Genomic DNA, 14,665 nt, shown 5'->3' on the forward strand with positions numbered 1-14,665 from the left:
AGTTAAGTAATCTTAGGCTAAGCTGAGGCTTCAGTTATTTAATTACACAAACGGGTCTACCGCGATATAGTTTCATTGTTTTTACCTTAAATTCCGACGTTTCAGCAGAATTGCACCAGCTGTGGTCACGGAAACGTTAAAGGTAAAAACAAAACAATGAAACTATATCGCGGTAGACCCGTTTGTGTAAATAAATATATGTGTACCAAACGCGAGACTTTGTTGTCAAACAACAACCAATTCTATTATGAACAACGTACTTACGAGGGGCGTTCAATATATAATGAGAATGAGATGCAAACTCTTTAAATATTAGGAAAGTAAATACTGGCCGGTAAAGCTAATCTACCTAGCTGATTGCCATGAAAAAAAAAACTAACTGTTTTTTGTTTTAAAAAAAATACGGCGATTTCTTTGCGATGCTGTTGAGTACGTTAGCGAAAATGGAGAAAATTGAACTGCGCGCCGTTATTAAATACTTGTGTTTGAAAAATTTTTCTACGGACCAAGTCAATTTAGATTTACGGGACACTTTAAGGTGTAATGCTCCTCCGTATTCGACAGTTACACGTTGGTGCGCCGAATTTAGACGTGGTAGAACATCGACCATGGATGACCCCCGCTCCGGACGCCCTACTACAGCAGTAACTGAAGAAATTGTGAAAAAAGTCGAAAACTTAGTTTTGGCGGATCGTCGTGTCACGGTTCGTTTTATTGCTGAAAATGTAAAGATTTCAACGGGGAGCGTGCATAATATTTTACATGAACGCTTGGGTATGAAAAAGGTATCAGCGCGTTGGGTACCCAGAATGCTTACTGACACGCAAAAACAAACTAGAGTCGAGATTTGTCAAGAAGCTTTGGACCTGATACAGCAAGACCGGGAACTTTTATTGGCGCGATTTATAACAATGGACGAAACATGGCTCCATCATTACGACCCTGAAACGAAACTGCAGTCTATGACATGGAAAAGGCCATCATCTCCAACTCCGAAGAAATTCAAGGTGGGCCCATCTGCCGATAAGGTCATGGGCTGTTTTTTGGGATGGTAAAGGGGTCGTAGTGATTGAGTATCTCGAGCATGGAGCCACTATTACGGGCTCTTTATATGCCAAACAAATAGCAACATTGCGCAATGAGATCCGTGAAAAACGGCGAGGTAAACTCTCGAAAATTGTGTTGTTCCATCAGGACAATGCACCGGCACACAAGTCCGCCGTTGCAATGGCTGCAATACGTGATGCTGGGTTCGATATCCTTAAGCATCCTCCGTATTCACCAGACCTCGCGCCTAGTGATTTCTACCTATTTCCGAGATTGAAGAAATACCTAAGAGGCAAGAAATTTGAAGACGACGACGCGGTAGTCGCTGCAGTACAAGATTTTTTAAGTACTCTAGATAAAACCTTTTTTAGAAATGGAATATTAAGTTTAGAAAAAAGATATACTAAGTGTATTATGCTAAAAGGTGACTATGTCGAAAAATAAAATAACATTTAATAAAAGTTGTATATAACATACTCATTCTCACTTTTTATTGAACGCCCCTCGTATACGTTTGTAATAAATGATTAATAGAGCTTCTATAATCAATTGCTGTGTTAAATAGTTGCTTTTCCTAGGAATCTTACGAGCATACGCTGCTTGAATGGTAAGATGTCCTACTTCGTAATTCTAATATCGTTAGCGGATTATTGTAAGAATCAAGGCCTTGTACACTCTGTACAGTTAACTTCTCTTTGATTTCTCTTTCAGGCTTGCATAAGTACCAATTTCAGGTTAAATAACCTGAAATTGGTTATATGGTAACCTGAATTGGGATGTAACAATACCTCAAAAACGAGCGGATATATGATTTCTAAAATGCATTTTTAGTGTTCCGTACAAAACTTTGTTCACGGAACACTTATGGGATCACTTCGGTCTTGCGAATCAGTTATTTATAGAAATATTATTAAAGTTACACATATCAAATATTAATTACTGTTCATGTTTTACTAATACTGCAAATGAATTTCAAATATTTTAATAGAATTCTATTTCAAAAGTAATCAGAATGCCTTTAACGTCCTAAACATCCCCTGGGCCTGGATAGACTTATATGCCAATTCGAGTTTTAGTTTTTCGATCTGTTTCCGATATGATACCGATCTGTCAGCCAAGCCAGCCAAGTTTCTTCAACCAAAAACGTCACTATTGTCACTAACAGATCAGTATCATATAGGAAACAGATCGAATAACTAAAACTCGAATTGGCCTGTTACCTTTATTCATAAAACGCGTTAACTTTTATGTCGTAGTATCGCTAGGGGGTCCACAAACTTGTCGGATTAGCAATATGGTGCAAGTGTCTGTGGGCAGCGGCGGTGGCTGGGCCAAAAGCGGTGGCGATTAGTGTAAGGCCTGAGTGGACGCTCGAAGCGGAGCGTTCAGCGGGGCGTGCAGCGTGGCGTCGGGATCACAAGTGATTTGAGCAGCGTGCACTAAGGCCGCTCCTATACGCTTGCATTTGTTTATCATGCACACCGCACGCCCCGCCCCGCTGCACGCCCAACTCGAGCGTCCACTCAGGCCTTACACTTATACTGTAACCATTAGGCTATTTTGCTTTATACGGTAACTTAAGGGGACGGTATATGACGTTTTCGATTTAGACCTCACTTTGTGCAATCAATTTGTTCAATGAATGATTAATAACTGCATTAAATTATACGTAAATCTGTTCACGAAGAAGCCGTGTACCGGCTCTTCACGCCATATTTTTTTTTATTTCCTGTAATTCTCTACAAATCGACACTAAAAGTGTCCAAAAATCAAAATATGGAGTTCCGTTTGAGCAAGACGCATTACAGTTTTGTCTTTGACAGTAATTGAGTTGTTGTGGGATTTTGAAGGCTAGATAACTAAACTACCAGATTATTATCTACTTATATTTTTACTCACAAATACAACACAGAAATTCAATCCCAAATGTAAACTTTCGTATAATTTCCATACATTGACGACATCACTCAAAACTCTTCTTCGAGTCAGATGGCCGTTGGCCTTGCATCGAAGCAGACGTGTACGTCGTCATAGCTCGTTTTTGACATTAATAAAGACGTTTCATCATATACGCATACGAAAATGTATACCAGTAGATAAATTGTATTTCATAAAATAGGGTAAACTAGCAAAAAGCAGAGCTTTGTAAGGGCTCGCGGAGTTTTTCTACCTAAACGTACCGGACCGCGACTTTGATCCAGTCCGAGGCTTGTTCCATGTTCAATCGAGTGGGTAAGTAATAAGTCCGTTAAGGACGCAGCTATAAGTGAGAGCAAGAAAGAAATATACCTACTAATTGGCCCTCGGTCGCTGTCCGGTACGCCTGTCTGATACAACTTTTACTTTGTCCATTAAAAACGTGTCCAGACGACAAAATCAAATTGCCAATATCATCGACACGTAATATACAATTTCATAAGCCCTTATTACATCCTACACGGTCGCCCAGTACTTCTTGTAAGGAAGCCAACTGGCTTTTCTTTTCTCGCAATGTTGAGTCAGCGAGCCAATGTCCTTGAATTTATTTATGCGTCCACACCACACAATTGAGCGTAAAACTATCCCGTCTGGACACCTACTGGCGGTTATCATGCTGCTCCGCACATAAACTTATGTATAATTTGCTCTCTTAAGTGCTCATCAAGACGAGAGTGAGATGACCAAAACAGCGTGTGCCTATGTTGCAACAAACGTGAGTTCCATTAAATACTGCCAGGGTTCAGCTACAGCTATATCGTGAGTATCTCCTAAGTGCTCAAAAAGACGAGTCGGATGACCAAAACAGAGTGAGCCTATATTGTATAAAACCCGAGCTCTACTAGGTACCTACTGCCAGAGTTCAGCATCAGCTACCTTGGGTACTACTCTACCAAGTGATCATCATGACGAGTCGGATGTCCAAAACAGCGTGTGTCTATGTTGCACCAAACCCGAGTTCCACTAGGTACTGCCAGGGTTCAGCATCAGCTCTATCTTGGGTACTACTCTCCTAAGTGCTCATCAAGACGAGTCGGATGTCCTAAACATCGTGTGCCTATATTGCAAACCTGAGTTCCACTAAATACTGCCAGGGTTCAGCTACAGCTCTATATTGGGTATCTCCCAAGTGCTCAAAAAAAAAAACGAGTCGGATGACCAAAACAGCGTTTGCCTATGTTGCACCAAACCTGACTTCCAATAGGTACTGCCAGGGTTCAGCATCAGCTCTATCTTGGGTATTGCTCTCCCAAGTGCTCATTCTGACGAGTCGGATGTCCAAAACAGCGTGTATCTATGTTGCACCAAACCTCAGTTCCAGTAGGTACAGCCAGGGTTTAACATCAGCTCATCAGCTCTATCTTGGGTACTGCTCTCCCAAATGCTCATCAAGACGTGTCGGATGTCTAAAACAGCGTTTGCCTGTGTTGCACCAAACCTGAGTTCCACTAGGTACAGCCAGGGTTCAGCATCAGCTCTATCTTGGGTACTACTCTCCTAAGTGCTCATCAAGACGAGTCCGATGACCAAAACAGCGTGTGCATATGTTGTATTAAACCCGAGCTCCACTAGGTACTGCCAGTGTTCAGCATCAGCTATCTTGGGTACTGCTCTACCAAATTATTATCATGACGAGTCGAATGTCCAACCCAGTGTGTGTCTATGTTGCACCAAACCTGAGTTCCGCTAGGTACAGCCATGGATCAGCATCAGCTCTATCGTACTGCTCTCCCAAGTGCTCATCAAGACGTGTCGAATTACAACATGACTGATCAGTTCATCGGCGTCAAAGAACAGAACATACGAGTAAATTGACCTCCGCAGTGAATATGTCGTAGTCCGATCGTATAATCCGCCGTATTACATTACGGCTAGCCGTTTTCAAAAACAGGAGCGTTTTGAAATGCGGCGGTTCGACGATTAGCCGGATTGTCATTGCGATACGTTCTTCAATAAGGCGGCCTACGTGTAGCCGCATCGTATCTACTATTTAGATTATAAAAATGCGGGGCTCCTATTTCTGGGCGGTTTGCCCTTCGGGCATCTGAAGCTACCTAACGAACCTAACCTTAAGTAGGTTACGCTTTTTTCCCTAAAGTGTAATGTTTTCACGGACGTCTCACTAAACCAATAGGTAGGTAGGTTAGGTTCGTTAGATAGCTTCAGATGCCCGAAGGGCAAACTGCTCAGAAATGGGAGCCCCGCGAGGCCGGGCTCCATCTAGTTAAGTTGCGAAGGAAATGTTTTTTGAAAAGAAACAGTTCGACGCACTCCAGATTTGATGGACACCACAGCGTTTTTCATAGTTGTTGTTGTTATGTCAGGCAGCGCCACGAGTCTTAAAAATGGGAACTAAAAACTGTCAAAGCGGCGGCTAATGACTCGCTGTATTACATTACGGCTAGCCATGTTGAAGAACGTATGGCGCCGAATACATTCCGGCGGATTCTCATTCAGCCGCATTCAATCCGGCTAATAGTTAAACCGCCGCATTTCAAAACGCCCCTGTTTTTGAAAACGGCTAGCCGTAATGTAATACGGCGGATTATACGATCTGACTACGACATATACAGCAAGATTATTGTTCCAGTATTCAGAGAAACTTAATTGCTAAATTGGGAATCAAACCGAGCGAAGCGAAATCGGTCTGAATTCAAAACTTTAACCCTTTTTAGGGTTCCGTACTCAAAAGGTAAAAAACGGGACCCTATTACTAAGACTTCGCTGTCCGTCCGTCCATCCGTCCATCCGTCCATCCGTCCATCCGTCCGTCCGTCTGTCACCAAGCTGTATCTCATGAACCGCGATAGCTAGACTGTTGAAATTTTCACAAATGATGTATCTCTGTTGCCGCTATAACAACAAATACTAAAAATAAAATAAAATAAATATTTAAGGGGGGCTCCCATACTACAAACACGATTTTTTTGCTCTATTTTTTGTTGATGGTGCGGAACCCTCCGTGCGCGAGTCCGACTCGCACTTGGCCGGTTTTTTTGTATTCATCGTTGTTAACACATAGTACGTTGACACGAATTTTAATTCATAATTTTTCTAACAGATGGCGCTAGTAGTCATACAAAGTGTTATTCCTTTATTTTATTTTATTAAGTTGATAAAATTATATTTTTATGTTTGATAACACATCTAGACATGAATTTAAATTACTATGTTAAATTTCAAACCTATAAGTGCGATAGTTTTTCCGTAAAGTGTACCACAAGAATGCATAGTTTGTCGAATAGTGATAGGGCTCGCTTCGCTCGCCCTAATAAATATAATCACGTCGAGCTCCAGTCAAATTTTAAATGTGAGTTGTTGTTATTTACGGGTCGTAACGGTCGAAAACAGCAGTAAATTATCCTAAAACAATACGATTACAATCGAATTTAAGTAACTTGTTCCTTCAAAACCCGCTTAAAATGAAAAAAGTTTAAAGACTCGTTTTACTGATTGGGATTGATTTTCATTATGCTGGTATCAATTTTGCGTCATTATAAAAATGTATATGACTTCTGTACGTCAATGACTTTTGATGTCAATTAATTGTAATCTTGTATTTATGTTAGAGAATATTATATGTTCATTTAAATATTACTCATCTATTAATACGAAGCGTAATTCGTTTAATACCTAAAGACTTGCAGTGTCTACACCTACTTTGTTGACGTTCGTTCCGTCTATGTATGCGATTACGTAACGTGCTGTTCTGATAATCTTCAAGAATCAAGATAATTAATAACGGCAAGACCAGCATTTAGTACCAGCGAGTTTTGCGGATTTGGAGACCGAGATGAAGCTTACAGGCCAATATCGCTGCGGCCTGGCCTGCTTATTGTTATGTGTATAAATCGAATGTTATATTAATTTACTATAAAAAACAATGTTTTATTTCAATGACATTCTGTGCGTAGAGGTATGTATGTTTCGGTGATTATAAGAATTATGTCCACACAATAATCGTGCAAAGCAGAGACTGCATTATTTCTTTACGGTATAAGCGGTAAGGAAAAACTCATTGGTATCCTGGCTCGTACCAATGAGTTTTTCGGAACTTATGTACGAAATATCATTTGATATTTACCACTAGCTTTTCGGTGAAGGAGGAAACATCGTGAGGAAACCTGCATACTCGTAGTGCATACATTTGCGAAGAAATTCAAAGCTGTGTGTGAAGTCCCCAATCCGCATTGGGCTAGCGTTGAGATTATTGTCTATACAGGGTGGTCCAAACCGTGACGTCCAAAAATCGTGGGCTATCATAATGTACCCCATATGTATGTTAGCCGATTTTTCGTACTTTTCAAGTTATGATTTTTTAAGCTTTTAACTTTTCCTATGTAGGTAATATTCTCCGACCGTCCTTAGTCTGGGACCGACCGGTCTGAAAACCAGCGCCGGGCACCTAGGCCCGGCACACGCTGAGACTGGAACCCTTTGCCTAATACAAAGATCTTCTCACTTTTGTTTTGTATATGATAACAACTGTTTTATTTTATTATGTAAGTAATTCTAACTCTATTTTATGTTCATGTATGTGGCAATAAATAATTCTTATTCTTATTCTATTCCTATGAAATTCCGGGGTTCCCATACAGAGTGGCTGAAAAATAACTGTATTCCGTTGCCAGGGAGGTGTTGGGATTATACTGAGCAACTTTTATTATGGGACCAACCCCGAAATCGCGAAAAAAAAAATTGGCTTTTTATACATTTTGGCTAGTCCATTTTCTATGGAAGGGTAATTTTTTTTCGCGGTTTCGGGGTTGGCCCCATTGTAAAAGTTGCTCAGTATAATCCCAAAACCTCCCTGGCAACGGAAATGCAGTTATTTTTTAGCCACTCTGTATGGGAACCCCGGAATTTCATATGAAAAGTTAAAAGTAAAAAAAAATCATAACTCGATAACTACGAAAAATCGGCTAACATACATGGGGTATATTCTGATAGCCCACGACGTGAGGAATCTAAAAAAAAATTTTTGGACGTCAAGGTTTGGACCACCCTGTATATAGGCTGAATTATTATTATTATTTATAGGCGGTACGGTACCGTTATTATTTATCAATACCGCTTCGTTTTGAAGGTACTATACCTGTTGAAATATAAAGTACGGTACCGGTATAAAATTGCAGCAGGTACAACAATTTTTTATAGGTGTACAGTCAGCTGCAGAGAAAAGGTACCACCCCTGCATACAATCTTCTATGCAGGGGTGACCTGCAGCTGACTGTACCTAAACCATCACTGACCGAGCGTAGGCGAAGGTCTCCGTTTCAGCTTGGGCAAAAATACTTTCGTTTGTTCGAATGTTCTCCTTTGCATATCACATTTCTCAAATATCTCGAGAAAATTTGTAAGCAGGTTCGGTAGTTGGATATAATTACTCGGTTTCTTTTTTTTTTATAAGTTCTAATAGGCAGAAGGCAGAGATTGTCATAAAGGACTTAAGCGACACTAAGGGTCTGTGGTACTTAAGACCATTGTGATTATTCGTAGTGTCCGACCGAAGATTCGGTTTCGGTTTCGGTTTCGGCCAGTTTCGGCCATAAAATCATGTTTCGGCCGTAGTTTCGGTTTCGGCCAAAAAACGGCCGAATCTTTCGGCCTGGCCGAAACATACGAAATAGTACTTCGTATTATGAAACTAAACTATGTGACAAAGACCAAAAGTTGGGGAGCAAGTAGGACAACAATATTTATATATACAGAAATTTGTGTTTCGGTCGGACACTAATTATTAGGTACTTACTGATTACGCTGCGCCGCGTGGAACGTGAGGTGCGTTGGGGTAAGTACATACAAATCATTCAAGAAAAAAATCCCTTTTAAGATCACTCGTGTGTCTGCCCCTAATAGACTAATTCAATTGAAATTTGGTACACATTTTTCACATATGACAAAGAGTCGGTGATCCAAAGATGGACTAGTAACGTAAATAAATAAACTTTTAACTTTGCGGCCATTTTTTTGTATCGTGTGATATATCAGATATTAAATTGTAAGATATTTACTAATAATAAGCATTGGTCACGTAAATTATTTTTAGTCTTTTTTTGCAAGTATGAATGATATAGAACATTATTTCAATTATTTTTAAAATTAAGCCTATCCAAAGGCGACTTGGAAGATGTGTCATGGGGATCTTCGTTGGGTGAAAAACAAGTTTTTTTGTCTAATTATCGTTTAAAACACAATCTATCGGCAATAACGCGGGCACTTAAAACAAAAAACTTCTTTTTTCACTCATAAAACTCCTTAAACCTAATAAGAGCTAAACAAAAACAAGTGCGAGTCGGACTCGCATTCTAAGGGTTCCGTATATTAAGTCCGTCTCACGCTTGACTGCACATTTCTTATAGATTTTCCTGACATATATAGGTAAAGAACTACTTTGTGTATTTTTTTCAAAATTTTAAATCCAGTTGTTTCGGAGAAAGTGGGCGGAGAATGATCATTTTTTGCCTATTTTCATGAATAACTGCTGAACTATTAATCCTAAAATTATAAAAAAAATATATCTTTGAGATTCTTACAATGAGCTCTTTTATTTGATATGTAACACTATATAGTTTAAAAAACATATTTTTTAATTTTTTCATTTACCCCCCCCCCCCCCCCAAAATGGCTACCGTATTTCAAATTCTCTAAAATACATTTTATTTACGTTACACGTCCATCTTTGGGTCACAAATTTACATTTGTGTGCCAAATTTACATATGTGTGCCAAATTTCAACTGAATTGGTCCAGTAGTTTCGGAGAAAATAGACTGTGACAGACGGACGGACAGACAGACAGACGCACGAAGAATTATATGTATATGCACTTATCCCAACACACCTCTCGTTCTACGCTGCGCGGGGTTCATTGCCGCTCCTACCGCCGTAAGTGTAAGTACAACTACATCATCAAGGCTACGATCGAAGATAATCAGTTCAGCACTGAAATAATAGCGGTGGAATGCCAGTATAATATTTAATTATTTATTTTAATTTTATAAATTTAATAGCAAAATAAATAGCGAATATACGATACTCGTACAAGTAAATCTGTAAAGATCTTAGGGGTACATCAGCCGACATATATTATTAAATTTTATTTTGTCGGCCTTAATTAAATTTCCAATTTTCCACCCTGCCGAAACTTTATTTATTTAAATTTTTAATTGAATTGATTTTTCGCCTTATGAATAACCGTATAGAGTAGTAAATAACATTTTACATCTGACTTAATGACATCTGGGTTTATTCGGTTTAACTTTACAAAACGCGTATCTCGACAAAGCCATAATATGCAGAAAATAGTTAACAATCAAATGAATTAAATTAGAATTTAAATACGTCACGTGTGACATGAACAGACAAGGAGAGCAAGATTTAATGTATTGTTTCTCTTTCTTCTTTCAATGGAACGTTTTTACAGTTTCTGTTCCTCAAAAGAGGTTAGTGGTTAACACTAAACTCAAAACGCTATCTTAAAAAAACTTGATGGGTCAATGACCTGTCCCAGTAAAGTGAGGTAGTGTGCGTGAAGTGCGCTTGTGTGTGAAATGGGGTAAATTGACAGAATCTGAAAATTTACCCACCTCTACCGTCACCTTAATATATTTGTCGTAAAGTGTTACACTCAATAATTTTGTTTCGTATGCTTTAACGAAGTAAGTTCTAGGTACTACGGTTTTCTTAGTATTTGCTTCTACTCTTAGAACGATTACTAATACAAGAACAAGATTATATTCGATACAAGAGATTGCTAAAGCTCATTAAAAAACAGAAATCTACCAACTTCTGTTTCGCTGTTAATTGTCGTTGTGACAAGATAATCTCATCAGGCGGTAGACTCCATACATCTTGCGCGACTTCCAGTATTGAGTCGCGCGCGAGAACGCAACTCATGCTAGACCGTCTGATGTTATATTTTCACAGCGACAATTCATATGAGAGCCACGAGGGATCTCAGTTGCTTGATTAGCTATCAAAATCCGCATGTTTTTACGAACAGTCCGCTGGCGTCCAACACTCGAGTTCATCATACATACAACGCTAAACCCTTTCGAATGTTAATGCGAAGCGTGACATATTAATGCTACATGGTGCCCCGCCATTACTCAGCATAATTGTAGGGCCTAATCCCATGTTCAAGGGGCAGGTAAGAACCAAGCATCATTATGGTATGGTATACCGCGACTTGACCCTATAATAATGGCCACGAAATTAGAGTTACATTATTCTTGAAATATGATCATCATTTTAATCAAATATTGCGACTTTTTGCCGATTTGACTAGAACAATTGTGCAGGGATCGGAACCGGTGGTGTTTTGCAAAACCTTCGAAATAACCATATATTTCGAATTGTTTTTTACCCGAAAAGTAGAACTCGGTTGTGTTTTTAGGTAACGACTTACGGAGTCGTATTCCCAATTAGAAATGAAATAATTATCAAAGAACGAAAAAATACCGTTTTTGTTCCCATACAAAAAATACCGGTTTCCGATCCCTGCAATTGTGACTATAACAAATGAAAGATCTCGGAAATAAACAATTCAAAGTGCTATACAAGTACATTCACTATGGTGTTATTGTGGTGTTATTCCAAATTTTATTTGGGAAAGATGTTAAAATTAACCCTTTTCATAGCGTGGTATGCACTTTTGCTATACCTACATCTAAAATCTAAAATATAGTATACGCTGTATTATTTTGGATTACTGATCAATTTATCAATGGTAGGTACGTATGTTATTTTATAATATACCTTATACATAATACGAAGTAGTTTTTCCGCGATTAAGTAACAAACCTACAGGCACTATTTCACGTAACTATTAGTATGGATTTATTGGAGACCCCTCCCACTCGGTGTTGACTTTGTATATACCTATCTGCAGGCTAGACAGTGGCTGGAACACGATCCTTTATGATTTACTAGGACTTGCAACAAGTAACATGATATACATGATAGGTACTTACAATAACTAACAGCTTCCATTTTAGATACTATACTGAGCAAGGAACTTGTCATTGAAGTTATTAAATAATAAGTATTATTAACACATTTTCAATACCTATCACAGAATTCATCGCCAATAGAAAAAAAAAATCATGCGATAGGTACGTAAAAACTATTTCGCCTAAATCCGTGTCCGGCGTTCAGTGTTTAGCTTATATTTTTTTTATAAATGAATTCTCCCAAACCATTAAAGTGAAAAAAATATATTTATTTTTGCGAAATGGATATTTGATTTTCTTCCATTGCTAGTAATATGTACATAGCTTCAAGTTATTATCGATAGGTAATTCAACTAGAACTACTTTTTGCTGAGAACCACTTGAGCGACTTTTAACCGGTCAGTGTGGTTAGACTTCACTTGATACCAAATGCTTACGACAACCCAGATACAGAATAGTAAAAAGTTAAAACTTAACGCTTATTCGAGCATTGCCGTGCTAAGTATTCTGCCATTTGCATTAACGTTAGTCTCCGTAACTTATATGGACTTTTGGGTCACTACTGAGAATCACAAAATTTCCGAAGTAGGTATTACCGAGTGGCTTAATTTAAGACAGGGATTTATATAATACGGGTCGCAAGCCTCCCAATCGAACCCGCGAAAGAAGTCTTACTCCATACAAGCCCGCAAGGAAACAAGTGGCAGAGCCCTCGTCACAAAAAGATTGGGGATTCTTCCTCTGATTTAAGAAAAAGTTACTTAGCATATTTAACGAAATCCCTATAGGCGTGCCGAATCCAAGCATGACCAATTCTTTCACTACAACTGGAATTGCAAATAGATTTACGTATCAAATACGGAAAACATCTGCCTGCTAAAACCTACTTATCCAAAATTGCCGAAGTTGACCTACGAGGGCTGTTTGATAAGTACCCGTTTTCCAAATGTATTAATATCACGGGCCGAAAATATGTATACAATCGTTTTAAGCCATTTTTCAGAGGTGGGAAAATTTAAAAAAAACAGCATTCTTTTGTTTTTTTCTCATTTGACAGCGATTCAGTGAAAGCGTGAACTTAAAATTGTGAAAATGGAGAAAGAGCAGTATCGGTCTGTAATTAGATTCTTGTTTTTGGAAGGAAAAACATGTGATGAAATAAAAGTAAGAATGCAAGCGGTTTACCATGAATGTGCTCCTTCTATGACAACCGTCAGATACTGGTTTAACGAGTTTAAGCGGGGGCGAACAACCGTCTTTGATGAGGATCGCCCAGGCCGCCCAATTGAGGTGACTACAGACGATATGGTTAAGAAAATTGAAAATATCGTTTTAGCCGACCGCCGAATTGAACTTCGAGAAATCGTTGATGCTGTAAATGTTCCAATCGAGCGGGTACAAAACATATTAGAAGAAAAATTGGGTATGAAGACAGTATCGGCGAGGTGGGTGCCGCGTTTACTCACGGAGGAGCAAAAACGGAACCGACTGACTACTTCGGAGCAGTGTTTGGCCGTGTTCAAACGTAACCCGAAGGAGTTTCTGCGTCGTTTCGTGACCGTAGACGAAACGTGGGTCACCACTACCCCCCGGAAATGAAAGGGCAGTCGAAGCAGTGGATTTTACCGGGTGAACCTGCGCGAAAGATAGCAAAAATCGTTCCATCGGCTGGAAAGGTCATGGCGACCGTTTTTTGGGATTCGCAGGGTATTATACATATTGAGTTCTTAGAAAAGGGGAAAACGATAACAGGGCAGTACTATGCCAATTTATTGGATGAATTTGACGCTGGGTTGAAGGACAAACGACCCCATTTAAAAAATAAAAAAGTACTGTCTCATCACGACAACGCACCAGCTCATTCGTCTAGAGTTGTGATGGCTAAATTAACACAATTACGCTACGCCCTATTGCCTTACCCCCCGTATTCTCCAGATTTGACCCCATGCGATTTATTTTTGTTTCCCAACCTGAAAAAATGGCTCGGTGGTAAGCGATTTGGATCAAATGACGAAGTCATTGCCGCCACAGAGGCCTATTTTAATGACTTTCCGAAATCGTACTTTTTGGATGGTTTATTGAAGCTTGAATATAGGTGGAACAAGTGTATAGAGTTAAAAGGAGGCTATGAAGAAAAATAAATGCATATAAACAAAAACAACTGATTATTTTTTTCATAAACGGGTACTTATCAAACAGCCCTCGTATTATCCTGTCATTTGGTGTCAACATATAAAATGGATTTACTTCAAACTACAATTGGATTGCGTCAAGGTTATTCCAACTGTAATAGGAATTAATGCAATCGAATGTTGTCCCGCGTTTTCTGTAATCTATTTGTAATCTTGTTATAAGAAATCCGTACCTTTTGCATTGGTACGGATTGACATACCGACAAGGTCGAAAGAAGTACTTTTCTGTTTGATGTCAGGTTTAATATTCACTAATTAGGATTTGGCATATGTTGTATTTTTCTAGATACTTTATTGAACTAAATTTATTGTTGTTACAGTGAGATGGCGCGGTGGATCGCGCTGCTCCGGCATGGGCAATCACCGATTTGGCTTCTTATCTTCTGCTTATTCCATTTGACCAGAGCGACACCAGGTAAGCTTATTTATAAGAAACTCATATTAACACATTGTAACACATGTGTTTTACGCAAATATTTCGTTTACATTCATCTGCA

The 14,665-nt window shown here is 39.0% G+C and overlaps 1 protein-coding gene and 1 long non-coding RNA gene across 2 annotated transcripts in view; one reads left to right on the plus strand and one right to left on the minus strand.

Moving 5' to 3' along the window:
* LOC134658707 (cadherin-99C) overlaps window positions 1-14,665 on the plus strand; it is a 238,510-nt gene that overhangs the window by 190,783 nt on the left and 33,062 nt on the right. The window contains exon 4 of the mRNA XM_063514364.1: window positions 14,489-14,583. Coding sequence (XP_063370434.1) covers window positions 14,493-14,583 — 91 coding nt within the window. The 5' untranslated portion in view covers window positions 14,489-14,492. The remainder of the gene's footprint in view (window positions 1-14,488; window positions 14,584-14,665) is intronic.
* Window positions 2,264-10,742, minus strand: LOC134658825 (uncharacterized). Its single transcript, XR_010097742.1, has 3 exons — window positions 10,624-10,742; window positions 2,596-2,623; window positions 2,264-2,406 (listed from the first exon to the last, which is right to left on the minus strand). It is a non-coding gene; the product is annotated as an uncharacterized LOC134658825 (long non-coding RNA).

The sequence above is a fragment of the Cydia amplana genome, chromosome 2 (genome assembly GCF_948474715.1).
Source record: "Cydia amplana chromosome 2, ilCydAmpl1.1, whole genome shotgun sequence".
Taxonomy (NCBI): Eukaryota; Metazoa; Arthropoda; class Insecta; order Lepidoptera; family Tortricidae; genus Cydia; species Cydia amplana.